We start from the raw sequence: 26727 nt of genomic DNA on the forward strand, positions 1-26727 counted from the left end.
CTGAAGGAAAGCTGCACTGAGACTAGAACGCGAGGTGGACAGTCTTGAAAATCCTGCTGCCTCCTCCTGAGCTCAGCAGTGCCAGTCGGGGGCTCTGCTGTCACCGGAGGTGGTGCGTCTCTACAAGCAACACACCATTTTTCTCTGACTTCTGAAAAAGACCTTTTCTTTATCCTTACTTTTCACAAGCTTAGTTCCAGGATGTCAGCTGGTAACTGGAACAGTTTTTATCCATTCTACCAATCTGTGTGGGTGTGCATTTCTTTGAGTTTATCTTGCCTGGCATTTGCTCAGTCTCTTGAATCTGCAGGTTTATGTCTTTCGTGTGGTTTATGTTTGTGTGTTCTTATCAGAAACTCACACGTAACAAAATATTTTTATTGTGATGATGTTCAACTTGTCAGTTTTTACTATTATGTTTTGTTCCTTTTGAATCCCATCTAAAAACTCTTTGCCCACACAAATATGTGAAGATCTTCTCCTACGCTTTCTTCTAGAAGATGTGTAGTTTTAGCTTTGAAGTTAAGTCTCTGTCCTTTTTGGCCTTAATTTTTGTGTATGAGTGAAATAAGGACCAGGGTTCAGACATCTAGTTTTCCAGTAACATTTCTTGAAAAGACTCTCCCTTCTATGTTATGTTGAATTGCCATGGTAACTTTGTGGAAAACCAGTTGACCACATACATGTGGATTCGCTTCTAGACACTCCATCCAGTTCCATTTTTGTATATCGGCTATATTGTTTTGTTTACTTAGCTTAAAAATAAGTCTTAATAACTTTATATGAAATTTTGAAATCAACCAGTGTTAAGTCTAATTTTGTTTGTTCATTCAAGTTTTTTTACTTCTCTCAGCAGTTTCTGTAGTTTCCAGCATATAGGTCTTGCAAATATTCTTGTTCAATATTCCCAAGAATTTTGTGTTTTTATGTACTGCTGTATAATTTCACTCTCTGGTAGTTAATTGCTAGCACATAGAAAATACAGTTGATTTCTAAATACTGATTTTGTGGGATGCCGGGGTGGCTCAGTGGTTGAGTGTCTGCCTTTGGCTCAGGGCGTGATCTGGGGTCCTGGGGTCGAGTCCCACATCGGGCTTTCTGCAGGGAGCCTGCTTCTCCCTCTGCCTGTGTCTCTGCCTCTCTCTCTGTGTCTCTCATGAATAAATAAAATCTTTAAAAATAAATAAATACTGATCTTGTATCTTGTGACATTTGTCAATCTGTCCACTCATCACTTTTTCCTCTTTCTCTCGTTCGTTGGTCAGTACACATAAAACTGATTTATGCTCTGGGTCTTCACTCAAATCAGTTCCAGTAGCTCTTCTGTAGATTCCTGAGGGATTATTATGTACATGACCTGTTAATGTTCTTTACTCTGCAGGCCTTTTATTCCTCTCTCTCACCTTATCGCACTGGCTTAGTACACTCCTGAATGGAAGTGATAAGAATATTCCATTCTGTTTTGGGGGGAATACCCTGTGTTCTCCCCAAAATATATGTCCTTTACCAGGACATCCACTGAAGACATTACCTTCTATTTCCAGTTTCCTGAAAATTTTTCATCCTCAATGGGTACTCAATTTTATCAAGGGGGTTGGTTTTTTTTTCTTTTTCTTTTAGTCTACTGAAATGATCATATAGCATACAGTTGTCTTCTTTCTTCTTTTAATATAGTGAATTACATTGATTGATTTGAGAATGCTAAGTCAACTTTACCTTCCTGAGATAAACCCCACTTAAACACAACTTTTTTTATACATGCTGCTGGATTTGATTGTTGATACTTTATTTTTTTTAATTTATTAATACTTTATTTATTTATTTATTTTAATAATAAATTTATTTTTTATTGGTGTTCAATTTGTTTGTTGATACTCTATGGAGAATCTCATATTTATATTCATAAAAGGTATAGAATTTATAATTTTCTTTGCAATTTCTTTGTGATGTCTGTAGTTTTGACCTAAGGGTAATGCTAGCCACATAAAATGAGATAAGAAGTGTTGCCTCATCCTGTATTTTTTGAAAGAGTTTATAAATCTTCATAAAATGTCTCTAGAATTCACCAATAAAGTCACTGGGGCCTGGGATTTTTTTTTGTGGGGAAAGGCTTTTTAATTATGAATTCAGATTGTTTTATACTCAGGGGGCTAATCAGATATCCTATCTCTTGCAGCTCTGATGTTTTGTATCCTTCAAGAAATTTGTTACTATAGAACTTATTTTATAAAGTTGATCATAATAATCTTTTATTCTTTAATGTCTATAGGGTCTGTAGTAATGACCACTTTTCCATTCGTGATCTTAGGAGTTGGTATCTTCTCCACGTTTTTTCTTGGTCTGTCTAGCTGGAGACTTATTAATGTTATTGATATTTTCAAAGACCCAATTGCTGGTTTAATTAATGTTCTCTATTATTTGTCTACTTTCTACTTCATTGCTTTTTTTCATGTGAATATTTAAGTTGAAGATTAAAGCAGTCAGAAGAAGTAAAGTTAAGAATTTCAAACTTGGGGCACCTGGGTGGCTCAGTCAATTAAGTGTCCAACTAGTGATTTTGGCTCAGGTCATGATCTCGGTGTTGTGGGATGGAGTCCCACATCAGGCTCCGTGCTTAGCAGGGATCCCGCTTGAGATTCTCGCCCTCTGCCCCTTCCCTCCTTCAAATACATAAATCTTAATTTAAAAAAAAAAAGAATTCAGAAGTTAGTCACAGTAGCCACATTTCAAATGCTCACGTGAATTATACCAACATTTCTATCTTTGCAAATAATTCCACTGGATGGCTCTGGTCTGGGGGTGGGAGGTCTATTTCTCAGTTGTTCCCATTTATTTTAGCAAGCCATTTCTGAAAGCTTCTTGGATGAGCCATGCAGCCCTCTAATCCACCATAGTCTCCTGATAAACATAATTTTGTCTCCAGCTCAGGCCGTATGGCCACCTACCTTCATCCAGGTACCTCTGCCTCCTCTCGGCCCTGACTGCCTGTTCCCCATTTCTGCTTCCAGAAACACCTTCCAACACAGACATCTGCCCCTGCTCAAATGCAATAGCCCCATTGCCTGGAATCCCACAAGACTTTCCAGTGAGGCATGATCTGCCTCCCAATAGCCTGCGCCATGATTTAGATAGGTCACTGAGTCACTTGTGTCATTTCTCCATCACATACTGGTCCGCAGGGGGACAGAGAAGGGGAACAGAGGTACTTGCTCACTTCTCTTGGGCCAGGCCCATGTCCTAAGCCCCAGAGCTCAGGGCCCTCAGAGCTACCGAGGAAAACAGGTTCCTGCTCTTTGAGACCAGCTGGGTTTGGGGTGTGAGCCAAGCATCCAGGAGGGCATGAGCTCCCCAGCAGCAGTGCAAAGAACTGAGAGCACTAGTCTGGAATGGGTGCAGGGACAAAGGGTAGGGCCTGGGGCCTTGTGCTTTTCCATCCAGGGCCCCTGGGCCACCGGGACAGGCCAGCCCAACCCTTTACAGGAGTGGCTGGCATCTCTCCCTGACAGCCTGCCCTCCAGCCCTCCAGCCATGAATCACCTAGGCCTCACAGGAGGAAGCAGCGATAACCCCCGGCCCCAGAAGGGCCCCCCCCATCTCTGTCTTAATCCACCCTGCAGGGCAGGGCTCCACAGCCCCCTCCACTCCCTCCCCTGTCTGCCTGCACACCCCTGCCCCGCCCCCCACACCATGAGCTCCTTGGTCTGGAGCCCCCTTCCTCACAACCTCCTCCCTTTCTTGCAACCTCCCCCCTTCCTACCTCCGCCTCCCCCTGGGTCCCTGGTCTCTCAGCCCACCTGGCTCTCCCAAACTGCCTGCCCTGAGCCCTAGCACCCAGCAAAGGGTGAGGCTGGGGACTGTCTTCTGAGGGACATGGGCTGGGACCGACGCCCTGAGAGGATGGAGGCAGTTAGCAGGGAGCCACAGAGGGTGAGAGAGCTGGACAGCCCACCAGAGGACACGGTGAACAAGGCTAAATGTGGGGATCTAGAAGAGGGAAATGACAGGGCAGGGCCAGTGTAGGGGGCCCGGGGTGCTGAGGGGAGCTGGTGGGGGGTCCCAGGGGCAGGGGTCCCGGGGATGCTGGGGGGGGGGCCCAAGAGTGTGTGTGGGGGTCCCAGGGAGGGCTCAGGGAGCCAGCAGGTGCTCTGATCTGAGCCAACCCAGTGTAGGGGTGCAGGAGGACAGGTGAGAAGCCTCCCTAGGACCCAAAGGGCAGAGGAGCAGAGGCTCCAGCAGCTGTGTGGATGTGGCCATGGGACACCCTGAGGAGGGTCCATTCCACAGGGAGGAAGTTGAGGCCCACAGAACCAGGAGCCTCCTTCCCCTCTTTCCTCCAAGCAGGCACATCCGCTGTTTGGGAAATGCGGTTTGCGGGGGGAGGGGGGATTGCGATCTTGAAATAACACTGGCTGGAGCTGGGGGGAGGCTGGGGGCCAGCGGGTGGACAATCAATTATGAGGATCCCGCCGTGAGCGGGCCGGGCGGGGGCCCAGCCAGGCCGGCTGTTTACATGCGTGCTCGTCTGTTTGGGGCCTGCAAATCCGTGTCAGATGTTAATGGAACAGCGTCATTTTTCTGCCGAGGTGGCATCCCCGGGGATGTTTGGATGAGGCGGCCGGCGGGACTCGGCCTGGGAAAGGCGGTCGGCGGCTGAGGAGGGAGGTCATCTGTCAGGCTGCCCGACAGCCGCTGCCCCGCCCAGGCCCCCTGTCCACCGGCGGGGAGGCACCCCACGCCCATGCTCTCCAGGAGGGAGGAGACTGCAAAGTGCTCCCAGCGGGCCCAGGCCCCTCGGCCACCTCCTGCGGTGACCCGACCCCCTGCGGGCGTGGCCGAGAGGACAGCGGGTGGGCCAGGGGGACACACTCCCACGCATCCCAGCTGGCGCCTCTCCTCTGTCCCTCCACTCGCGGTCAGCAGACCGAACAAGAGGCCCAGAGACAGGAAGTGACTGCTGGAGATCACACAGCCGGCGGCCCCTGGGTGAGAGAGGGGGTGGAGGCCTTCCTGAGGTCCCACCGCCAGGCGGCCAGGCGAGGGGTGCCCACCCCTCCTGACTCGTAGGGCCGGTAGGGGACATGACCTTGCCAGAACCTTGGCCCTGCTGAGCTCTCCACCCTCCCTGTGCCCCACTATTCCTTGGGAAGCTCACTCCTGCCCCAGGGCCTTTGCACAGGCCTTTTTGCAACCCCAACACTTACATCAGGCCCTCTGCTCAAAGACTGTCTCCTCCGAGAGGCCTCCAGCCCAGGGCCCAAGCTGCCCCTCCCGCACAGGCCAAGGCGGAGGCGCAGCGGTAAGGGACCAGCCGCAGGAAAGCTCGAGCACTCGGCCTCGCACACAGTAGGCACTCTGGAAATGCAGTCACACTGGCCACCTAGTGTTTGACAGAACGTTGTGCCTCTGCGACCGTGGGAATTACTGTGCAGGGGACTTGCTTTCCAGGACTGGGAACTAGCGGGTAGCAGCCTTTCTAAAACCCTGGATGGGGAGCCCCCTTGACAGTCCTTCTTCTCTACCCAAAGAGGGCAGAGACCCCCCCCCAAACGATCTGCCTCAGTGTCCCTCTCTGCAAAGAGAGCCTCTTGCTCGGCTGTGCAGAGGTGGGGTGGGCAGGGCTGGGTGGAGGGCAGGTCTCTGTGTAGCCTGCAGAGCTAAAGACCCTCATGGGGGGGGGGCGGCGAAACCAGGTGAGGGGACGGCACCTGCGCCCTTCACACAGCTGCCGGTGCCACAGTGTGACCTGGCCCTGCTGCCTGGAATTCAGCCCCCTGCTCCAGCCATCCCCACCTCAGGGCCTTTGCACGGCAGCCACCTTCCATCTGCTCTTGCCTCCTGGGGACCGAGAACTGTCCTACCTGCACTTGAACCCCAGCTCCACCAGCTGTGAGGCTGCATGCCTCAGTTTCTCCCTGGTTAAGATACAGACAGTCCTAGGACCTTCGAGGACAGTGGCGAGCGTGAAGCTGCCAGGACCTGGTTGGTGTAGGAACAGACCCCCCCCTCCCCCCCCCAGGCGCTCACCTAGGTCAGGACGACCGACCCCTCGCTCCTTCCAGAGTTGAGCCCCGGCGCCACACCCCCACCTCCACAGCCCCCACACCACTGGCTCCCACTCCGATGCCTCGACGGTTGGTTCCCGGCCCTGCCCTGCCCCCTGGTGGTCACTCTTGACATTTCCCCAAGGCGCCCAGTGGGACCCTTGCCGGCTGGTCCCCAGCCTGGAGGGGGCCCAGGGGCCCACAGTGCTGGGCACAGGGCGGGGTGGAGGCTCCCAGGGAGGGGGTGCAGCGAGGGGCTCCCGAGGGAGGCGAGCCCCAGGGGGTACGGGAGCCCTGGAGGGACGCCGCCTGCCTCGGGGCCTTTGCTCACGTTGCTAAAGACGTTCCGGTCTCCCCGTGGGAAGCCCCCTTACCTGGGTGTGCACGCAGACGCTGGCCAGACCTCGTCCTCCTCCAGGCCAGGCAGCGGTCTCTCCTGAGCTCCGCGACCTCTTTGGGGAAGTGCGCTGGATGATGGCTCCAGAAGGTTCTGAGCACTGCCTGGCCCAGCACGTAGCAGCTGTGGGTGACCATGGAATCCCGCTGGACTTGGGAAGGCCGGGCTGGAGCGCGGCGTGGGCCCTGTGGTGGTGACGATGGCTCCAGCCGCCCCTAGGGCCACCCTCCTCGGGCTCTGCAGGCCCACAGGATGGGGAGGTGGGGAGTTAGGGCCTGGGGTCAGGAGCCTGGGAGTGGGTGCTGGGCCTCCCCATCTGGAGGCGGTCAGCCTCAGCAGCTGACCCGCACCTGCTGCAACTGCCTTGGGAGCCCGGCGCGGGGGCAGGGGCCTTGGGCCTGGAGCTCATGCTTGTGGGACTCGTGCCCGTGGGGACGTCTGAAAGCCCAGAGGCCGGCGGTGGAGGCGGTGGGAAGGAAGCGTGGTGACCTGGACCCGGGCCCTGGGTATGAACGGACCGCACAGCCTGCCCTGCCCGGAGGGGGAGACCCCAGAAAATCCACAGCACCTGGCCCTTCCACCCCTGCGGGGTGCACCCAGGGCCACAGCTCAGACACGCCCAGCCAGGGACCCTGTTGGGACACCTTGCACAGGCTGCGGGGCCCCATGGGGGCACAGGGCACGGCCCAGGGATCCTGCGTTGGGGCTTAGGGCTCAGGGGATGCTGGGTAGCCTCTGGGAGCCTCTCCCCAGCCCTGACCTCAGCCCCCTGCCCCCAGACAAGCTCTAAAGGTCCAGTCCTGACAGCCACACGAAGGCAGGGGTACCAGGAGCACCCAGACGGCCCAGCCTCCAGGGTGCGGGCTCAGGGCAGGCCAGTCTGGGTTTGGTGGGCATCCGGAGAGGGGCCTGCAGAACAGGGCACCTGATGGCTGTGAGGTGACAGCGTGGTCACCCGCCCCCCCCCCCACCCCCGGAGCCATGGAGCAGAATCTGTCTGGAGCTGGGCAGGGATAAGACAGCAGCAAGCAGGGAGAGTGCCCAGTCGGGGGGACGTGGGCTGTTGGGGGCTCTGGGACGGTGCTACCTCCAAGGGCAGCAACGCCTGAGATGCCCAACAGAGGGGCCGCCCCACGTGGACACAGGGCACCACGGGGGGGCAGCACTTTCCATTCAGGAGAGTGGGTACCTGGAGCCCCACCCCAACCCTCCAGCTCAGGGAGGTCCTGGAGGCGCTCAGCCGCGTGGGGCACAGATGGCCACGCTGGCTGCCCAGCAGGATGGAGGGACCTTGCTGTGCTTTGTCACAAATGGCACATGATGAACTGCCACCCACACACCGTCTGAATACACTGCCCACCCACAGACGCTCTCAGCGGGGCGGCCTGCGTCTGGAGCCTTGGTGCATGGACAGGCAGCTCTGCTAGCTGGAGCCCCATGCCCAGACCAAGCCCATCGGCCCCTGTGGACCAGCCTCAGTATGACAGGCCCGGCCGGCAGCAGGGATGCCCAGCGGGTCCCTCCCGGGTGCCCGAACCCTCCGTCCTCTCCGGCCCCACGTCCCGACTGCAGGGGCGTAGACAGATCCTGCACAGCCGCGGAGCATCTCTGGGTGCCTGGCCTGCACTCACCGGCCTCCGCTAGGTACGCACCGTGGGCAGTAGGTGCTTCTGGAGGCTCCCGAGGCTGCCCGGGGCCGCGGTCACGGAGCCGGGGTCCCACAGGCCGCCGGCCCCCACGGGCTCTTCGGGCCGTTCCTGCAGGCGGCGTGGGGCACGGCGGCTCTGGGGTGCAGGGCAGCACGTGGGCCGGGCCCTCGGTGCCCCCTCCCACCACCCCCACCGCGGGAGCAGACGCTGGCGAGTGAGCAGGAACGACACAGACATGGTTCTGTACAAAACCTGAAATATTTTTACTCTTTTAAAACTTTGATCTAAGCTGCCTTAGACCTCATGGACTCGATACAAGAGTAATATGAATTGGGAAATAAAACACTTTAATAGCCACGGTAAACTTTGTTAGAAATGTACATGTTGCCAAATAATAATAATAAACTTTAAAAAATAAAAGAGAGAGAGAGAGAGAACAGCTTGATGGCCGGGTTAGATTATATAAATGTTCAACGAGGATGGGAAAGGAGCCTCGCAGACGCCGGGACGGCACGGTGGGCGCCGTGGGCGCCCTGCGAGCTCGTCCGCCAGCCTCGGGGCCGGCCTCATGGACACGGCGCCCGGGGACAGGCGTATAAACAAAGCTCATAAGAAATGTACAAATATAAAAAGCTACAAACATTAATAAATTACAGCATCACAAAACACAGAAACACTTCACAAGGTGCTAAGTAAAATAACTGCATCCCCACCCCCTTCGCCAACGAGACGGAAAGAAAGAGCTGGTGTCCGGGTCGGAGACCCCGCGCCCGCCGCGTGGAACGGGTCTGGGGCGCGGTTTGCTGCTGCAAACACACAGAGAAGGCTCCGCAGACACCACTTGTTTTTCAGGCAATACCTTAGTTCCTAAAAGAAAAAAGTAACACCAACAGGAACAACAAACAGAAAGAAGGAAGGCAAACCCAAGTGTTCGTCATACTCGGCAAAAAACTCGTATAAATGTTAATGACGGACTCTCTAGAAAGAAATTCCTAAAGATACTTTTACTCTTATAAAAAAGAAGTTATTTAAAAAGCTATTTACACGCTACATTCTATGAAAAATATGCTTCAGGAGATACATCTAAAATTAAAATACAGGATTGCCTGAGAAACAACTCCAGCCCCCTCCATGTCGACGGGCGGACGTTCAGTCCGGGGTCCACCTGGGGACTCGACACCAAACACACAGGTGACAAGACAGACGTGCTGGGCCCCGCGTCCTCGGGCTGCCCGCCGCCATCCGCCCCGCCAGGCGGGGTGCCTCGGCTGAGAAGTGCTTCTAGGAGTGTAGCCGGGGGGGCAGCACGGGGCCCCCCCCACGGCTTGGCCCAGGCCCCCAGGCCCCACATCACAGCTGGGCCCGACCCTGCCTGGGGGGAGAGGGGGAACCCCGTGACGGCGCCCCCTCCCCACCAACACACTGACCCTGCTCACGGCCCCGGCGTCCCAAGAAAGGCCCCAGCCATTCAGGGCACGACACCCAACATCCGGCCCGCCACCCGCCACCGGGGAGCACAGAGGCCCCTCTCCCGGCCGGGCCGCACACTCTCTGGACTGTCTGAGAATCACTCAGGAAGAGCAGGGGGGCACAGAAGACCCCACTCTCTCCTCCTCTTCCTCTCTAGTGTTCTTTCCTTTTTTAAGCCTCTGGAGCCTACCGGCCTGTGGCCAGCTCGGACTCTGGGCCTGGTGAGCACTGGCTCACTCCTCCTTCCTCGAAGGACTCATGTTCCCAACAGAGCTGCAGAAGCCCTGTGATCACACCCACACTCAGGGGGGCCCAGAGGCTCTCCTGGAACTGGAATGGTCCTCAAACAGGCAGGGCCGAGTTTCGGGAACTGGTCACTCTAAGCAACTTGAGAAAGGACGTCCGTCCGCGTCGGTGCGCTCTGCCGGCTGAAGCAACAGATGCTCATATGGGGGGAGTGGTGGCCGGGAGGGCCAGGCCCTCCCCAGGGTGAGGCAGCGCAGCCGCCCTCCTGGGGGCTGATGTCCTAGCGGGGCTCCGGGGGTCCTGAGCGGAGCAGAAGGATCCTGGCTTTCCAAACTTTAAAGGAGCAGTTTTCCATTCCGATGAATTTTCAAAATTTTCCCAAGCCTCTGCTTGGCGGTGGCCATGCCCTTCTTTGTACGTTTTCCTGCAGGCAGAGGAGATGGAAATGTGCCAGGTGAGCAGAGGTCAGGGGAGGCCGGGGTCCCACCCTTGGGGCACGGTGACAAGGGCGGGGAGCACTGCTACAGGGGTGAGGCACAGGGTGGAGACAGGTGGGGCCCAAGGGACGGTGGGGACCAAGGACCTCACAGCAGTCCTGCCCCCAACGGATCCCCTCGGGCCCTCCCAGGAGCCTTCAGCCTGGCACTGACCACACCTCCTCCTGGCCAGGCCCTGAAGCCCAGGCCACCAGACCCGCCCGGCCCATGTGTGACCACAGCTTCCTGTCCAAAGGGCCGAGGGGTGGCTGTGGACACATGGCCAAGCTGCACAAGGAACCTGCCGTCCCCACGGTATAGCCGTGGGCGGCCTGGGGAATGCAGGCACGGTACCTTTGGCAGCGGTGTTGTTGGGGGATGATGCGGAGGGCCGCCTCTGCGTGAGGAAGACCCCGGGGGCCATGGGCTGGGAGGCTCGGCCAGCCTGCGCCCCTGCAAAGGCTCCAGCCGCCGTGTATTCGTGGTCCGCCAGGCTGCTGCTATGTGCCTCAGGCGGGGGCTCAGGTGAGCTGCCCTCCTGGGAGGCCTGGCTACTGGCTGTGCTGGTAGAGGCCGGGGTGGTGGAGGCCGGGGTGGTGGAGGCCGAGGTGGTAGAGGCCGAGGTGGTGGAGGCCGAGGTGGTGGAGGCGGACGTGGTGCTGGCAGACGTGGTGCTGGCAGACGTGGTGCTGGCAGAGGTGGTGGAGGCGGAGGGGGAGGGCGTGTTGGGAGCCAGCTTCCTCTTGGTGTTCTTTTTCTTTCTGCTCTTCTGCTCCTCCTTTGGACACAGCACATGGGCGGCCTCAGACGCTGAGTGGCCCCTCAGGCCTCCTGAGCGAGGGGATGAGTCCCCTGCCCCATCACCCCCCATTACCCAACCCTGAGTGGCCAGTTCCCGCCTCCCCAACACCCCCCAGGGGTCAGCACTGCTCCAGTGACCCCAAGCCCGTGACAGCCCCTGGCCTCCCCTGGGAGCAGAGGTAGGCTCCCTCCTCACCTGCTGGGACAGCTTGGCTGCAGCAGCTGCCAGCCCAGTCTCGATGGAGGCCACCCTGGTGCCCTCGCGCACAGGCCTGTCCTGCCTCGGCACCGATGGCCCAACCCTTGCTGTGGGAGAGAAGGACACCTGCTCGAGCGGTGTCCCCCCATCATCTGCATGCCCTCCCAGGCCCCATGACCCGGCCCCCGTCTGTCCAAGATCACAACATGAGCCCCGATGTGAAGGGCCCATGCCAGCAAGACAGGAGCAAGCAGGTGGGGTCATGCAGATGGTGACAAGCCCCCCACCCCCATGGCTGCCATGACCCTGCCAGGTGCAGTCATGGCCTTCCCAGGGGTGCTCTCTCAGACCCCATGGGGACCCCCACCCACCTAGCCCACTCACAGGAGGAGTGCAGCCCCACTGAGGCCCCTGCAGGCCCCCACCCCCACCCCCGGCCACAGCCTTGAAGCCAGAGGGACGGGCAGGGGGCGCCCAGTTCCACACACTACCTGTGGGGCTGTAGGGAGCGTCGTCAGAGCCTTTCCTCCTCTTGGACCGGGACTTGAAGACGGGACTGTCCTCATCCGACTCCAGAGAGGGATAAACTACGGGGTGGGGGGAGGACCTGAGCCAGCGACGCCGCGGGGGACAAAGCTTCTGTGGGCAGGTCTGGTGAGCTGCTGTCCCCCCCAGAACGGCTGCCCCATGCACGGCATAGGCGGCCCCCAAACCATCGGGCCTGGCCACAGGGCCTCCTAGCAGGTCCCCTGCTCTGTGGCTGCAGAGAGGGAAACACCCAGCATCCCTGGAGCCCACCCAGCGGGTCCCTGGGAAGCAAGCCCCACCTGATAGCCCTGGTGACCCCAGGTGCCCCCACTATAGGGGTGTCTTGCCACCTCCAGGGCCTGCCCTGCCCCCCAAGGGAGCTCACTGCCAACAGCCTATCAGACTGGGGTGGGTCCCCAGCTACCCGCCCAGCTAGGCCCCTACTGGCCCCCAGCCACCCCCCCAGTGGCACCCCCAGCCAACTCCCAGCCAGGACCCCGGGAGTGGAGCAGAAGGTCCAGGGCCAACCTCCACTCGGAGAGGGCTCTTCTGGGGGCAGGAGCGTGAGCTCCAAGGCAGCCCCTGCACCACCAGAGCCAGCACCCCTGGGCCCTAACCACCCCTGGGGGCAGGCCATAGTGTGCAGGCAGGTCCTCGTTCCTGAGACCCTCCCCAAGACCGGCAGCAGCCCCCACCGAACTGCTGGGAGCCCCAAGGGCAGGGTCTGAAAGGCTGTGGTCAGTGGTGAGGGGTCAGCCCTGGGGACCCCCCCACTCTGCCCACCTCCAAGGCAGCCGCTCTGGGCCTCAGTGTCATTTTCCACACCGAGACCGACCAAGTGGATGGGGTCTCAAGCAGTGTGCAAGCGTATGGCCGTGGGGTGGCTGGGCCAGGGCAGGGCATCTGCCCTCCACCCAGAACACCACCTCCCAGGTCCAAGCCCGGGACACCCCACACCTGGCCTCACAAAGCCCCCGCACCTGCGTCCACAGCGCAGCATCCACAGAGGTGATAGGTGGAGGCCGCCAGGCGACTGGGATGGGAGCAGCCGGGGGAGGTGGGGGGTGAGCCCAGCACAGGCTCGGGGCTGTGGGCACGCGCCCTGGAGAGCCCATGAGGACAGCGTGTACCACACATGGCGCACACGCACGGGGGCTCTGTGGTGGGGCCAGGGGCATTCCTCCTGGGTGGCGATAGTGGCACCCCTCCCCTGGGGACACCTTCCGAAGGCTGCCTCCCGTGTCCTGGAGGAGGCCCGGCCCCACATGGCCAGCACCGCGGACAGGCCCTGCCCGCCCCTGGGGCTCACCGTAATCCGAGTCCTTGAAGCAGGCGTCCAGGTGGTCCTGCTCCTCCTCGTAGTCGTCCAGGTCCATGCTGTTCTTGGCCGCCCTCTTCAGCAGCCGCTTGCCCGCGCTCTTGCTGCCACCCCCGTTCTTCCGGGCCCCGTGGGCCGCCAATGAGCTGCCCTTGGTCTGGCCGGCACCCCATGTGGTCTGCAGGCAGGAGTCAGAGGCCTGCAGGTTGGCCATGGACAGCATTCCCTGAATGGCTTCCTGTGTGCTGGGGGAGGCCGGGGGCTGGCTGGGGGCACAGAGAGACAGGCACTCAGCTCAGTGCCCAGCGCCCACCGCCCCTGCTCCCTCCCACTCAGCGGCGAGGACACACGGCTGGAGCACAGTGGTTGCTCATGACTCCTGCTTAGGAGAGGGGCCCTCAGGGTGCCTGGGTGGCTCAGCAGTTGAGTGTCTGCCTTCAGCCCAGGATGTGATCCTGGAGACCCAGGATCGAGTCCCACAGCGGGCTCCCCGCAGGGAGCCTGCTTCTCCCTCTGCCTGTGTCTGCCTCTCTCTGGGTCTCTCATGTATAAATAAATAAAATCTTTTTTTTTAAAAAAAAAAAAAAAAAAAGGAACAGCCAGGTGTCTGCCCTCACACCCTGCAGGGACAGAGAAGGCGTGGAGCAGGGACACAGGGAGGGGCAGACAGGGAGTGCCCATGCGTCTGATCGCAGCTGCCCCTTCCATCTTGTTTTCTACCAGAGGGCCACATGTCAGCTCAGCCCCAGGTCCTCAGCCACCCCCATGGGTGCTGTGCTTTCCCAAGGCTGCCTCCCACTGCCCTAACCCTGCACCCGCAGTCCCTAAAGCTCCAGCTCCCCTCCCTCCAGGACTTGCTCTCTGGCTCCTGAGACACCCCATGAGGCTGTGCCTGGCACTGTGCTTTCTGCTGGGCTCTGGGCGGGGCACAGGGCCTCTCCCTGCATCACCAGGGTCCTGGACATGGCTGGATGGGGAGAGCTCACAAAGCACAGGTCTGGGCTCCTCTAGAAGCTTCATCCTCCTCATCCCTGTGGACCCTGTCATGGGGGGCAGGACAGCCCACCCTGGGCTGCAGGGCCCTACTGAACTGACCCTCCCTCCAGCCCCTGGGCCCCAGCAGCCAGGCACAGGCTCCCACCCCGTGCCTGGCTGCTGGGGCCCCACAGCCCTCCTCTCCTCACAGACCAGAAGGCCCAGGGAGCAGGGTCCTCTCCTGATATCGGACGTCCAGGCCCCCTCCTGCCTGCCCAGGTGCCCCAGGGGCAGGGCCCACTACGGGGTCTTGCAACCCCAAAGCAGCAGCCAAAGTGTCAGTCCAAGCAAGCCCTGTCAGAGGTTCAGCATCATCCTGCATCAGCGGCTTTCACACCCTCCCCTACACCCTTCCCCCCTCCCCTCCCCCCAAAGTGTTTTGGAGCACATGTAGTAGAACCCTTAACCTGAAAAGGGACCATGAGTCCCCACGCGGAAATGAGAGCTTCCCAGGCCTCGGGCTGGAGGTTGGGGGTGGAGCTGGCCCCCAGGGAGCACCCAGGGCCCAGGGAGGCCAGCGTGGACAGAACCGTCCTGCTGGTCACTGCTGGCTCCAGGCCCGGGCACCGCCCCAGCTCCCGCCCTGACACAGGACCACAGCGCTCTGGTTTCTGCTGGGGCCAAACAGGACTGCAGACCCAAGGCCAAAACAATGAAAAGGTCCAGTCCGGGCAGCAACCCCCACCCCCGGCAGAGGCAGGAACTCCCTGCCACGGATGCAGCCTCCCCAGCCCCACTGCGAGGATCTGCCCTGGAGCACAAGGGCGCTGTGCAGCACGGTCACTGGGGGTCTCTGAACAGGACAGACCTCTGCCCACAGGGGAACAGCAGTGGGCTCCCCACCCCCTGTGACTCCAGGCTCTGGGGTGTCCACACGGCCCCTCAGCCAGGGCAGGGAGGGCTGGGGCCAGGGCACACACTGCACAGGACCCCACCACCACCATGGGGTCCCTGCCCAGTTTGGTTGCTCCAAGGGGCAGGCCTGAGAGCCCAGGGCCGCAGGCAGCAGGGGCCACACGTCTGTCCACACACGGCCAGTGAATCAAGGAGCACAGTCTACCTAGCTCACATGGAAAATAATCTCTTAATCCTCCAATTATCATTCCAACATTCCCCTACCCCTGCGGTGCGCACTGCCAACCATCCACAACAAATTAACATATTTCCCTCCATTTTTTTCAGCTTTTTTTTTCCCAGCAGCGAAAACTTAAAACAGAGCAAATGGACCATCAAAAACTGACCTGCTCTCCAATCGGGAGATTGGGGAGAGGAACCGCCTGCAGCGGGGAGAGGGGGTGGGCCTGGCAGGCATGCATGTGCACGTGCGGGTGGTGTGAGGGCACATGTGAGTGTCTGCAGGTAGTGAGCGTAGCACTGCACACAGGCCGCCCTCCTCCCGGGCCGGGGTCCCGGTGTCCCCCGTGCAGAGACCCTGCTCTCCAGCATCTTGACCTTCAGGCAGCACCAGGGTAATGGTGCCCCCAGGGGCCAGCACCAGCAGCAGTGCCCTGCCCTCAGTGAACCGGGGTCACAGCCAGGCTTGTCCCAGCAAAGGGGCCTCAGGCCCCGTCCCACCACGGCAGAGGCCACAGGGCATCTGTGGGTGAGGGGCCCTTGGGGCACCTCTACAGAAGTCCCTCCTGGCGGGCAGGAGATGCAGGCCTCTGGCCATCTGAAGGGAACATGGCACCCAGAACAGAGTCCTGAGAGGAGACTCAGCCATTCGACTCCACCTCCTTGGCTTTGGGTGTCTACACCCACCGGGAGCAGCCTCCCTGCGGGTTCACGCGGCCCTGGGACCTGGGTTCTGGAAACATGGCCTCACCTCAGAGGCAGATGTAGGGGAGCCCCGTGCAGGCCCCTTGCAGGCCGCACAGGCTGCCCTTCCCCGGCAGGTCCCCCTGCCTGGACATCGATGCCCAGCACATGCAGACCCCTGGGACCCCACACCCGGGTCCATCAACAGGCAGGTGGGGCTCTGGTCCCCCAAGGCGGCGGGGAGCCCCAACCCCTTGGTGAGCTGTTTGTGCTACTTGTGGAAATCCCATGTGGGGAAAAAATGAACACAACACTTAACCCAGTTTAAGCAGATGGAGAGAGAATTCAACTGGGACCATGTCCAGAAAAATGAGCCCGGGCCCTTCATCCAACGAAGCCTAGAGGGGTTAGCTGGTTCATCTCCCATCAGAGGCCAGGCCACCCCGGGCCTTCACGGCCGCAGCCACACGAAGGCATGTCGGGGTGCACACGGGGCTTCAGGACAGTCTGGTGTGGCCCCCGTGCCCCACGGGGTGTGGCCCTGGGAACCCTCCTCGGGCCACAGCTCTTCCATCCCCAAGCTCTGAGGCCATGGTCTCCATCCCTGCGGGGTGAGGTCTCTGCAGCCCCAGGGCTCAAAGATACCACATGCCCTTGACCAGGAGGCTGGGTTTGCGCCATGGAAAATTTACTACATGACCTTCAGAGCATCTGGGTAGCGTCCAGATGGAGCCAGCCAGACGTCACGGCTGGAGCTGAGTGTCCAGGACTGTGGTGGGTGGGGTGCGGCCCCCTACTCACCTCCCTGGCCACTAGGCAGCCCCTCTGTGGGGCACGGGTCCTGCTCTGGCTGCCCTGCCTCTGCGGTGAGGGCACAAATGGCCCCACGTTGGCGTGGCCTGGGCTCCTCCCCAGGGGTACCCGCACCCCACGGCCTCTCTGCAGGCACCCTGGACCTACCTGTTGGGGTTGTACTCAAGGGCTCCCACCTCCTCGCTGGCCTGCAGGAGGTCCAGGATGCCCGCCGCCGAGCCCGCACCCTCCTTCTTCACTTTGGCGTTGCGGGCAGGCTTGGTGTCTGTGTCAATGTGCAGTGAGCCCTCGTCAGAGGAGTCGTCGCTCTATTGTGGGGACAGGGCCACAGGTCAGAGGCTTTAGGGGACCTGCTATTTCCCCCTGCACGGAAAGATGTTTCTCCAAGTTTTTAAAGAGCCAGCCCTTGTAATGGGCACCACAGGGCCAGCTGGCCAGACACACCGTACAGGAGATTGCCGGAGCTTTCCACTGGGACTGCAGGCCTGCCCGTGGGACGGGGCTGTCCTGATGCCCTGTTTCCCCAGAGGACCCCAGAGGACCCTGTTTCCTCACAGGGCCTCCCACATGAACCCCAATCCTGACCAGAGATACAAGGAGCTGGGGGGCTGGGCAGGGAACAAGTGGAAGCTCAGACCCACAGCCCCTGGCAGGTGGCTCTGCAGGGACCTGGCCTCCTGGGAGCTGCTGGGCCTGGCACCATCTGTCATGGTCATGGCAGGGCAGCCACCCGCAGAGACCCACAGACCCCCGCTTTCAGCCCTCCTCCACGGGGCCACGGCCTGAACCCTGGCCACCCTCCCCATGAAAACACCCGAGGAGAGGCAGAAGAGGACAACCCTTTTGCAGCCCCCACACCAGGCCATCAGCAGGGTCCTGCGTGCGCAGACCAGCCCAAGGCAGGCATGGACACACGGCTCGGCCTCACCTTGTAGAGTGCGGACTCCAGCTTTGGCTTCGTGACGGGCGTGGGCAGTGGCTCCTTCCCATCCAGTAAGACTGAAACACAGCAGACGGGCGTCTGGCAGAGGCCACGGAGGACGGCCCACTCCCCACCCTCACGCCCTCACTCACAAGACAAGTCTCTCTTGGGGGCGGTCCTCTTCCTCCGGATGGGAAACTCGTCAATCTTGAGCTCCCCGTCGTCCGACACGTACTCGTACTCGTCCCGCACCGGCTGTGGCTTGTCCTCCTTGAAGCTCTGCATGGCCCCAAACACGCCCGGGCTGGGCTGCGGCTTCAGGGCCTTGGGGCTGCGGCAGCACGAGCAGTGTCAGCGTCCCCACGGCCCCTGCTAGGCCTCGATAATGTGCTCCCCAAGCCCCCACGCAGAGTCCCGCACCAGCCTGGCTCATGCCAATGTCCTGCATCCCCTGCACAGCTCTCGGGAGCATAAATTCAGACGATATTCTTAAAGACCATCCTTCAGCAGGGCCTTCCCTCAGGGCAAGGAAGGCTCTGGGCGTGCCCAGCGGTGGGGAGAGCGGGGGCAGTGGGGACATCGGGGACAGTGGGCAGGGCAGGCCCGCGTCAGCTCCCAGCAGGGTGGCTCCGAACACCAGGCAGCCCTGCTGCACATGGGGCACACATGGGGTGACATGGCTCACGTGCGCACTGCTGCTGCCTCCTCCGTGACCAAGACCCCCGGCTCATCCCGCCAGGCCCTGAGTGGCCCTGTCTCCCCACTACCTGTAGTGAGGGCCTTGAAGGCCAGGGCAGGACACTGGCCCCAGCCACCTGCTCCCCCGCCAAGGGGCGCCCACCCTGACTTCAGACAGACCACAGCAGGTGGGGCTTCTCGGCGGGTGAGGGGTGGCTGGCCAGCCAAGCTGCTCAGAAGATGTGCCCGTTCATGGTCTAGAACATGGATGTACCCATTCACACACACACACCCTCTCAGGCTATGGCCTCCACCTCAGCTCAGTGCCACCTCCTCCAGGAGGCCCTCCTGATTTCTCGGGCCCTGGAAGCCCCACAAATCATTCTTCCATAGCCCTCATCTCAGCCATAATTTTAGGCACATTTGATAATATGAGGTTCACGCTGGCCCCTCCCCACCAGTCTCTGTGCTCTGAGGCCAGGACCCTGACCCACCCTACTCCCTCTGCACCAGCCCAGGACAGCAACCGAGTCACGCTCTGCTCCTCTGCCAGCTGCCCCCCTCTCCACCCACCAGGGCTACGGCCTGGGAGGCAGGGATGGGGTCTGCTCACTCGGGAGGGGGGGGCCTCGGCTGGGGAGCCTGCAGGAGGGGGCGCATGTGCATGAGCATGTGTGACGGGGGTGTGAGCACATGTGAGCACGTTATGACGTGTGTGAGCCCATGGACGGGGTGCATGTGCGTGAGCATGTGTGTGTATAACGGGGGTGTGTGGTGTGAGCACGTGTGAGCATGTATGTGTGTGAACATGTGTGATGGGGCATGAGTGTGTTTAAGTGTGTAATGGGGGTGTGTGATATGAGCATGTATGATATGTGTGAGCACTTGTGATGGAGCATATGTGTGTGTGTATAACGGGGGTGTGTGATGTGAGCACGTGTGAGCACGTATGGCATGTGTGAGCCCGTGGACAGGGCACATGTGTGTGAGCGTGCACCTACCTCAGCAGCCTCCTGTTAAAGGAAAATGAGAACTTGGGGTCCCTGTTCCCCGACAAAGGACACTTCTCCAGCTTCTGCTCCTCCTCCATCTTCAGCAGGGAATCAGGTTTGCTGTTCTGAAAAGGAAGCCCAAGACGGTCCTTGAGCCCCCAGCTAGCTTTCCCTCCGACCCGTTGCCCAGGAACCCCTGCTCTCTGTCACTCAGGGCCTAAAGGACCCAGTCCCGCCCCGGGTCACATGTGCTCGAAGCTGGGCCAGCTGTCAGCTTGTAGGGTGATGCACTTGGTTCCCCAGGCCAGGAGGTGCCCCCGCCATGGAAGGCAGCCCCACAGAGGCCACACTCACAACCCTTGCCTCCATAGGCCGGCTTGGCACTGCCCCCGGGGGACAGGTGTTCACACACCTGCATCTTGTGGAAGATGCCCCCACCCCAGGCAGGTGCACACACACGTGCACACACACACCTCACCTTGTACTTCCATTTGGCTTCTGACTTGCTTTTAGTTTGCTCTCGGATTTCTAGCCTCTCCACATCATTCTGTGAGCTGATCGCCTCCTTGTTGGGCACGCTCAGGACGCTCTTTGTGGCCTAGGACACAGGAGTCATGACCCAGCAGTGGACATGGGACGATGTCTAGGAACCCCGAGGCTACCCGGCAAAGTGACAGCCACACAGCATAGGGCCCCTGCCTCCTACTGGCTCACATGCAATGGCCCATCCACCCCATCTGCTCACCCACCATCCATCCCACCTATCCATCCACCATCTGTCCATCACTCATCCACCCATACAGACATCCATCCATCCCATTCATCCACCATCCCACCCACCCACCATCCCATCCATCCATGCATCTCATCTACCTATCATTCCATCTACCCATCCACCTACCATCCATCATCCCATTCACCCATCCATCCACTATCCATCCATCCATCCAGCTATCCACCATTCCATTCACTCACCTACCCACCCATCTACCTCCCATCCACCCCCACCCACTCATCCATCCCACCCACTCACCCATCCCTTCTATCCAACCATCCACCTGCCCATCCATCCACCTATTCATGCACCCTCCCTGCTTCCTCTTTCTCTCCCCTCTTCCTGGCACCCACCCATCGATCCATCTGTTCATCTATTCATTCATCCACCCTCTTTGCCTTGATGAAGGGAGAACCAATGTGCCCCACTGCAGCCCTGTGATGCTGGCCCTGGTGGTCACTGACCCCACCCCCAGTCCCAGCGAGAAGTGGGTAACAGCCTCCCGTTAGCAGGAAATCCCTCAATGGCGCTTGGTCTTGGGCTCCTGGTCCCTGAAGCCCACACCTCTGGTCACACTGCTAGGTCCTCGGGGCCAGGCCTGCCTTTCTCACTGCCTGTAGGGGCTCAGGCCGCTCCAGTAACCACTCCCATCACCAGTCGCCCTTCTGCCTCCCTGCTGGTCTCCACTGGGTGCCTGGCCCACCTTCAGAACTCAGCCGACACCTGGGCCCCAGAGGAAACTCAGCCAGCTCATTCCCCCAGGTGACCCTGTGTGGTACCCCTGTCCTAGCAAACACCACTGCCTTTACTGGGAGGTCTCTCCTCGCTGTGCCATGCTCACCAGGACACAGCCACCAACCCTGACCCTCTAGCTCAGGGACACAGCAGCCCTAGCTCCACCCCAGGCCAGCTCCTGAGGGGTCTGCGGCCCTCCAACCACAGACGGGGTGAGACTACCCACCTTGCCTTTCTTCGGAGGCTCAATTTTGGTCAGTGCCTCCTTGGTGTGTGCCTCCAGCAGGTCCAGGTTGGGGATGGTGGGCGAGGCCGCCCCCCTGCACTTCTTCCCTTTTTTCTTGCCTCCATCCTTGAGCTTCAGCGGTTTGGGGGGCTTCGGGGGCTTGGGGGGTTTGGGGGACTTGGGAACTTTGGACGGCTTGGGCATCTTCACGGTTTTGGGAATCTTTTTTTTGGACACTTTCTCCAGGAAGGATCGAGGAGGACTGGCTTCAATGGGGGATGGGGGCTCCTCTTTCTCCCGGTCCCCAAAGCAGACCTCATCCGTGGGGACAGCTGGGGTCACTTCAGGTCGGGAGGCCTTGGAGGCATTCTAGGGAGAGGAGGAGGAGATGTGGCCAGCCGCCCCGGTCAGGAGGGTCTCTGCTTGGGCTCTGGGAGACACTCCAGCAGGAAGGAGCATCTGTCTACACCATGCACGGGGCAGGCTGACATCTCTCCTACAGTATCCATGCGACATGCTCACACCTGCCTACACCACTATGTGACATATTCATCAATACAACACATCTGTGCCAAGGTGCCACTCGTCTACCCATCAGCCACCTGACCCCTCTACATCCTTGGTGGGGACTGCCATCCTACCCTGCAGCACAGAGGCTGGGACAGCCCAGGGTCTCCAGCAGCTGGCATGGCCCTCCCTCTGGATCCCTCCCCACCTACTTGGGGAGCTGGAGAGGAGCCCCACCTTGCTGTCCCTGGGCTGGGGCCAGGAGGCCATGGGCAGCCACAGTGCCTGGGAGTCCCCACCGTGCAGCAGCCCTGCCCTGGAGGGCCGGGGTGGCAGCTGTCTCAGACATGGTGGTCCCTGGCAGGTGGGCAGTGGGGCCGCTGTACAGGGTTGGCGGCCCCCGGGGTCAGGCCCTACCTCGCTGAGCCGGATCTCTTTGGCGAGGTCTTTGATGAGCTGGGAAGGTTTGAAGTGCTCTGGGAGCTCGTCCTCATGCTCCGCCAAAGCCTGGAGGGCAGCAGACGCGGGCCAGGGGTCAGCCGCCCAGTCTAGGTGCTGACGTCCACCTGCACTGGCCATGCCACCCCACCCCTGCCCACCCATAGGGGCTGAAGCAGGCTCAGCCTCCCGGACCCTGACTCACCCACATGGTCCCTCCCAGTAGTCTCCTGCCTACCAACCAAGGACCCACTGCCGCCCACACAGGCTAGGGGTACCGGCTACACGGGGTCCTGAACGAGTCAGCCCACTCCAGCCAGATGTCAGCCCGGGCTGAGATGGCTCTGCCATGACCCCTCCCCAGGGGGTTGTAACATGTCCCAGAGAGGGCAAGCTGCCCAAGGCCACCAGCAGCTGGGCATTATATGAGCCATCCCCTCTTCCTGGGCACAAGGCCACTACATGGCTGAGGTGACAGGGAGGGACACCAGATATGGTTCTAGGCCCAGAGGCCAGAGATGTGGCTCTAGGACAGAGATATGGGAGGTCACCAGACAGTGTGCTAGGGGCAGGGGCAGGAGGGACAGGGCAGTGCTGCTGGGGGGGATGCGGGGAAAGGGGCATTGCCCCCAGAGCCTGGGGGGCACTGGGCATACTGTTGTGGGTACCCTGGGGGTAGGACACCAGGCCACAACAGGGGGCATGACAGGGGACACTGTGGAAGGAAGGTCCACCTCAGAGTGAAGCCCACTTTGGAGCCAGTGCCTTGCTGGCCAGCGAGGCTGAGGCCCCTGCCGTCTCCTGCCCTGGGGTGCCCTCCGCGCCACCTCTGGCATTCCCCACTACAGGTGGGCTCCGCAGGCTAGCTCCCACCCAAGGAAGGACCCATGCTGGGGGACCCCCACCAGCCACCCTCCCTCTGCTCGGGGACACACCTGGCACACCTCCCTACCTGCTTTTTCGTCCATGATCTAAAAGCACCATTGAGAATTTTAGCTCCTTGGACTAAATGAGGGGGCAGCTGCTTCCCAGACTTGTGGGAACCTGGGGGTCATAGAGGGATCGGGTCAGGTGAGTGTGTGCCTGCCCACCCTCACCCACCACTCCTGTGGGCGATGTCACATGGGGGGTGCGGGGTGGAGTCGGCAGGACCCCCACCCACTGCCACCTGCCCAACTGCCAACGGTCCCTCATGGAACCTCGGGGGGCCTGCCCCAGATGCCCCGGGAGGGGCGGGACCAGCCCTCCCTCGCCCACCCGCCAGGTCCTGCTGGCAGGTGGCTTAGCTCCCTGCACTGCCCGCCCCTGCCACTCCAGTGAGGGCCCAGGTGCTGCCAGGGCTCCCACGGCCTCTGCACAGCTGTGGCGGCACAGCCTCCCAGACGCCCTTGGGGACAGAGTGCCCCCTCGTGGTCAGGGAGCGCACTGCAGGGGCAGAGACTGGCGGCCTGGTACTCTGGGGCCCTGGCAGGGGGCACCCAGCAGTCAGTGCTCACCCTATCAGGCCACCCCAGGGTAGGCTCTGCATGTCCCACTCCCACAGGCTCCCTCCTAGGCAACCCCTCTGCTGGGGGGAAGCTTAGGGATCTGAATTCGGGGCGAGATGGGCAAATTTCACTGAACTCTGGCCAGCTAAGGTTAAGGTCCATGTCCTTCGCTTCCCCACCTCAGACTGGAGCCAGAGCACAGAGGGCTCCGCATGATGGGGCTTCAGCCCGCAGTGGGAAGCCAGGATGGACCCTCAAGGCCTGAGGTAGAGGGCAGATGGATGTCTGTGGAGGGCAGGGACCCAAGGAGCCCACCCCTTCCCACGAGCCTCCCCGGGGACCCCAACATGCACACCCTCCCCAGGGTGGCAGGAACGCCACCAGGGTCTTTCAGCTGCAGCCCAGAGCCAGGCAGACCCCCGGCCTCTGACATTCCAGCTGAGCCCCATCAGCAGCCCCGTGAGGGACCAGCCCCCAGAGCCACAGCAGAGATGCCAACCTGGATGTCATCATACCTCTGAACGCCTCCAGCAGGTGCTTCCCCATGTACCAGCAGGCAGTTTCAAAGTTGGGAAACTGAGTCAGGCTACCCAGTTTCAACCTCCTTTCTACTTCGTATGCTCTGGAAACCACAGCAAAGAACCATCCAGTGTATGAGTTCTGAGCAGGTGACACTAGGGTGAGCCCACATCACAGCCACAAGGCCACACCAAGGCTGTGCCACTCTGGCCTCCCCTGCGTCAGGGCGAGCCCCACAGGCCAGTGCCCAGGGAGAGGATTTCAACTCACCCCACACCCCCCAGGGGCCACAGGGGCTATCAGGGACCGGGCCACCCAGGGGCCCTGGCAGGACGGCACAAGAGGCTAACAGCGTGCCCAGAACTCAGGGGAGGTGCCACTGCAGCGGCGTGGCAGCAGGGACTCTGGCAGGTGGAACCAGGCAGGTGCGGCCCTACCTCATCTGCATCTCCACGCTCAGGCTGTGGAGGAAATGTCCCGCGAAGGCCAGGCAATCCACGGGCGTGAGCGTGGCGTAAATCCAGCCTGCGGAGGTGGGGATGTGGGAGCCCTCCGTGGCACATTCACACCACCCGGCCTCAGCCCATCTGCCCTGGCGGGCTGCCCCACGTGCCCTACGCTCCGTGCAATGAGGCCCAGCCTCCCAGAAGGAGAGTCTGTGTCCCAGCTGGCCTGGACGCTAAGCACACGCCTGCCTCACACAGACCCAGGAGCCAAGGGCACCCACCCAGGCCCGCCCACATTGGGGTGCCCTCCCTCTGGCCTCCACACATGGCGGAAGGGCCAAGGCAGCGCTGCCGCAGCCCAGGGAAGTGGGCACGTCCCAGACAGTCCTTGGATGTGAGCCTCGGCCAGGAACCCATCCCCTGGAGGCCCCAGGGTGAGGGCAGAGCCCTGCGGGGTAGACAGGGCACGGGAAAGGGCGCCCACCTGAGGGGATGAAGAGCGTCTGGCCCTGCTTGACAGTGCACTTGTAACACCTGTCCACCTGGTCGGCAAAGAACATCTCACTGTGGTTCGCGGCTGACTGCCAGCGCTCATACAGGGAGATGTTGGCCGAGGCCGGCTTGATGAGATAGAAGATCTTCTCCCCCTGCCAACGAGAGGCCATTGGCAGAGCCCGCCACGACTTGGGGCGCTGGGGGCAGGGGAGCCACAACCCAGGGTGCTGGGGTACAGGGGAGCCACGACCCAGGGCGCTGGCCGAGCCCAAGCCTTTGGATCCCCTTGTTCGTCTGTCTTCACATGTGCCTCTGTCCTGGCTCCCCCAACCCCCCGGGGCTCTGTGTGGGCTCAATGCTGCATGCTCCCCCACCCCTTCTTCTAGGAAGTCCTCCAAGCAGCGCTCCCTTCCTGGGGCATGCACACTGCTCAGCCCTGGCCTCCACCAGCGGGCTGCCTCCAACGGCAGCCTCCTCAGAATGACACTGCGCACCCTACCCGCTGTGCCCCCGAGGGTTGGACAAGTGTCCATTCTGCACAAGTGGCGGTGCTGGCCCGCCAAGCACGTGGGGACAGCAGGGGTCTTGCTGGCGCAGGCAGGTACCCACCTTGAGCACGTGGTACCAGGCGGAGGCACCACCCGAGTCGATGTGGAAGTCGGTGTAGCTGTCCTTCACGCAGATGAGGCAGTACTTGGTCACCTTGGGCTTGGCCAGCAGCGCGTCATCGGGCCAGCAGTTCTCCACCCATGACAGCTTCTTGACGATGTCGGGTGGCTCCACGAAGCTGGACATCCTGGGCAGAGACCGGAAGAGGGTCACAGCAGCAAAAGCACCCCCAAGTCCCCAGGGCCCTGGGGGGAACGGGCCCTGGGGTGTGCGTCCCTCCCCTATGGGCTACGAAGCATTGCCCCCACTTGACAGACCAGCAAACTAAGGTTCGTGGGGTTGGAAGGGGCCGCGGCAACACCAAACCGCGCTGTGTTCCACGGAGGCCAGAGACAGCGCTCCGTGGAGCACAGGCCGGCCGACGAGGGGGCAGGTGGCAGCGGCCTGCCTCGCATGCACCCGGTGCCCCGGGCATCACTCCACAGACCCTGCGGGGCTCTGGTAGGCCAGTACGCTCTTTCCAAGGAGGATACGGAAATACAAAGGTGGCCTCTTGGGGAATGTCGCTGTCTTGGTGAGAGTGCCCGGCAACGGCCTGGCATGCTCGCTGCTCGGGGGGACAGACCGCACAGCAATGCATCAGAGGCCATGCCGCCAAGACGACACAGACACGGACCACACACCAGGCCCTGCCGCCCAACCTCAGCGACCTCACCGGCAGACCTCATAGCAGGTCCCCAGAGATGCCCATCTCTGTTCCCAGAGCCCTCCTCCACGCACCCGTGCCCACAGTGGCCTAGACCACACACCACACAGGAGAGGGACCCAGCCCGCCACCTGGGGCCCCGCGGCCATCTGCACACCCACCCAGGCTTCCCAACACGGCCACACATGCCCTTCTTTCCTTGCTTGACCGCTCCTCGGGGGTCCTGTCGCCAAGGCCAGCAGCTCCCTACAGCTCCTGGTGTGGGGGGCGGTGACCCAAGGCCCCAGGCACTGAGGCCCCCGTGGGGGACAGAGCACGGTTAACCACATATGTGCACATAATACACAGCAGGGCCATCTCTCTACCCATCACAGGTGCCTCCAGGGTCAGGGGACGCAGGAGTCACTGCAGGGTCCCTGAGGCCACAGCCCTGAGACCACTACCAACGGTCTATGGGGTCG

At 60.5% G+C, this 26727-nt stretch overlaps 1 protein-coding gene across 2 annotated transcripts in view; it reads right to left on the minus strand.

Moving 5' to 3' along the window:
• Nucleotides 1-8326: 8326 nt before the first annotated feature.
• Nucleotides 8327-26727, minus strand: part of PHF2 (PHD finger protein 2) — a 67108-nt gene continuing 48707 nt past the window's right edge. For both annotated transcript variants that reach the window (XM_038527369.1, XM_038527370.1), the window contains exons 6-22: nt 25561-25747; nt 24941-25103; nt 24448-24535; nt 24007-24113; nt 22957-23048; nt 21984-22073; nt 21060-21428; nt 19802-19921; nt 19333-19448; nt 17806-17984; nt 17660-17730; nt 16879-17039; nt 13117-13391; nt 11771-11866; nt 11277-11386; nt 10634-11057; nt 8327-10227 (exon numbers count right to left, since the gene is read on the minus strand). In XM_038527369.1, coding sequence (XP_038383297.1) covers nt 10139-10227; nt 10634-11057; nt 11277-11386; nt 11771-11866; nt 13117-13391; nt 16879-17039; nt 17660-17730; nt 17806-17984; nt 19333-19448; nt 19802-19921; nt 21060-21428; nt 21984-22073; nt 22957-23048; nt 24007-24113; nt 24448-24535; nt 24941-25103; nt 25561-25747 — 2737 coding nt within the window. In that variant the 3' untranslated portion in view covers nt 8327-10138. The remainder of the gene's footprint in view (nt 10228-10633; nt 11058-11276; nt 11387-11770; nt 11867-13116; nt 13392-16878; nt 17040-17659; nt 17731-17805; nt 17985-19332; nt 19449-19801; nt 19922-21059; nt 21429-21983; nt 22074-22956; nt 23049-24006; nt 24114-24447; nt 24536-24940; nt 25104-25560; nt 25748-26727) is intronic.

This window comes from Canis lupus, chromosome 1, assembly GCF_011100685.1.
Source record: "Canis lupus familiaris isolate Mischka breed German Shepherd chromosome 1, alternate assembly UU_Cfam_GSD_1.0, whole genome shotgun sequence".
NCBI lineage: Eukaryota > Metazoa > Chordata > Mammalia > Carnivora > Canidae > Canis > Canis lupus.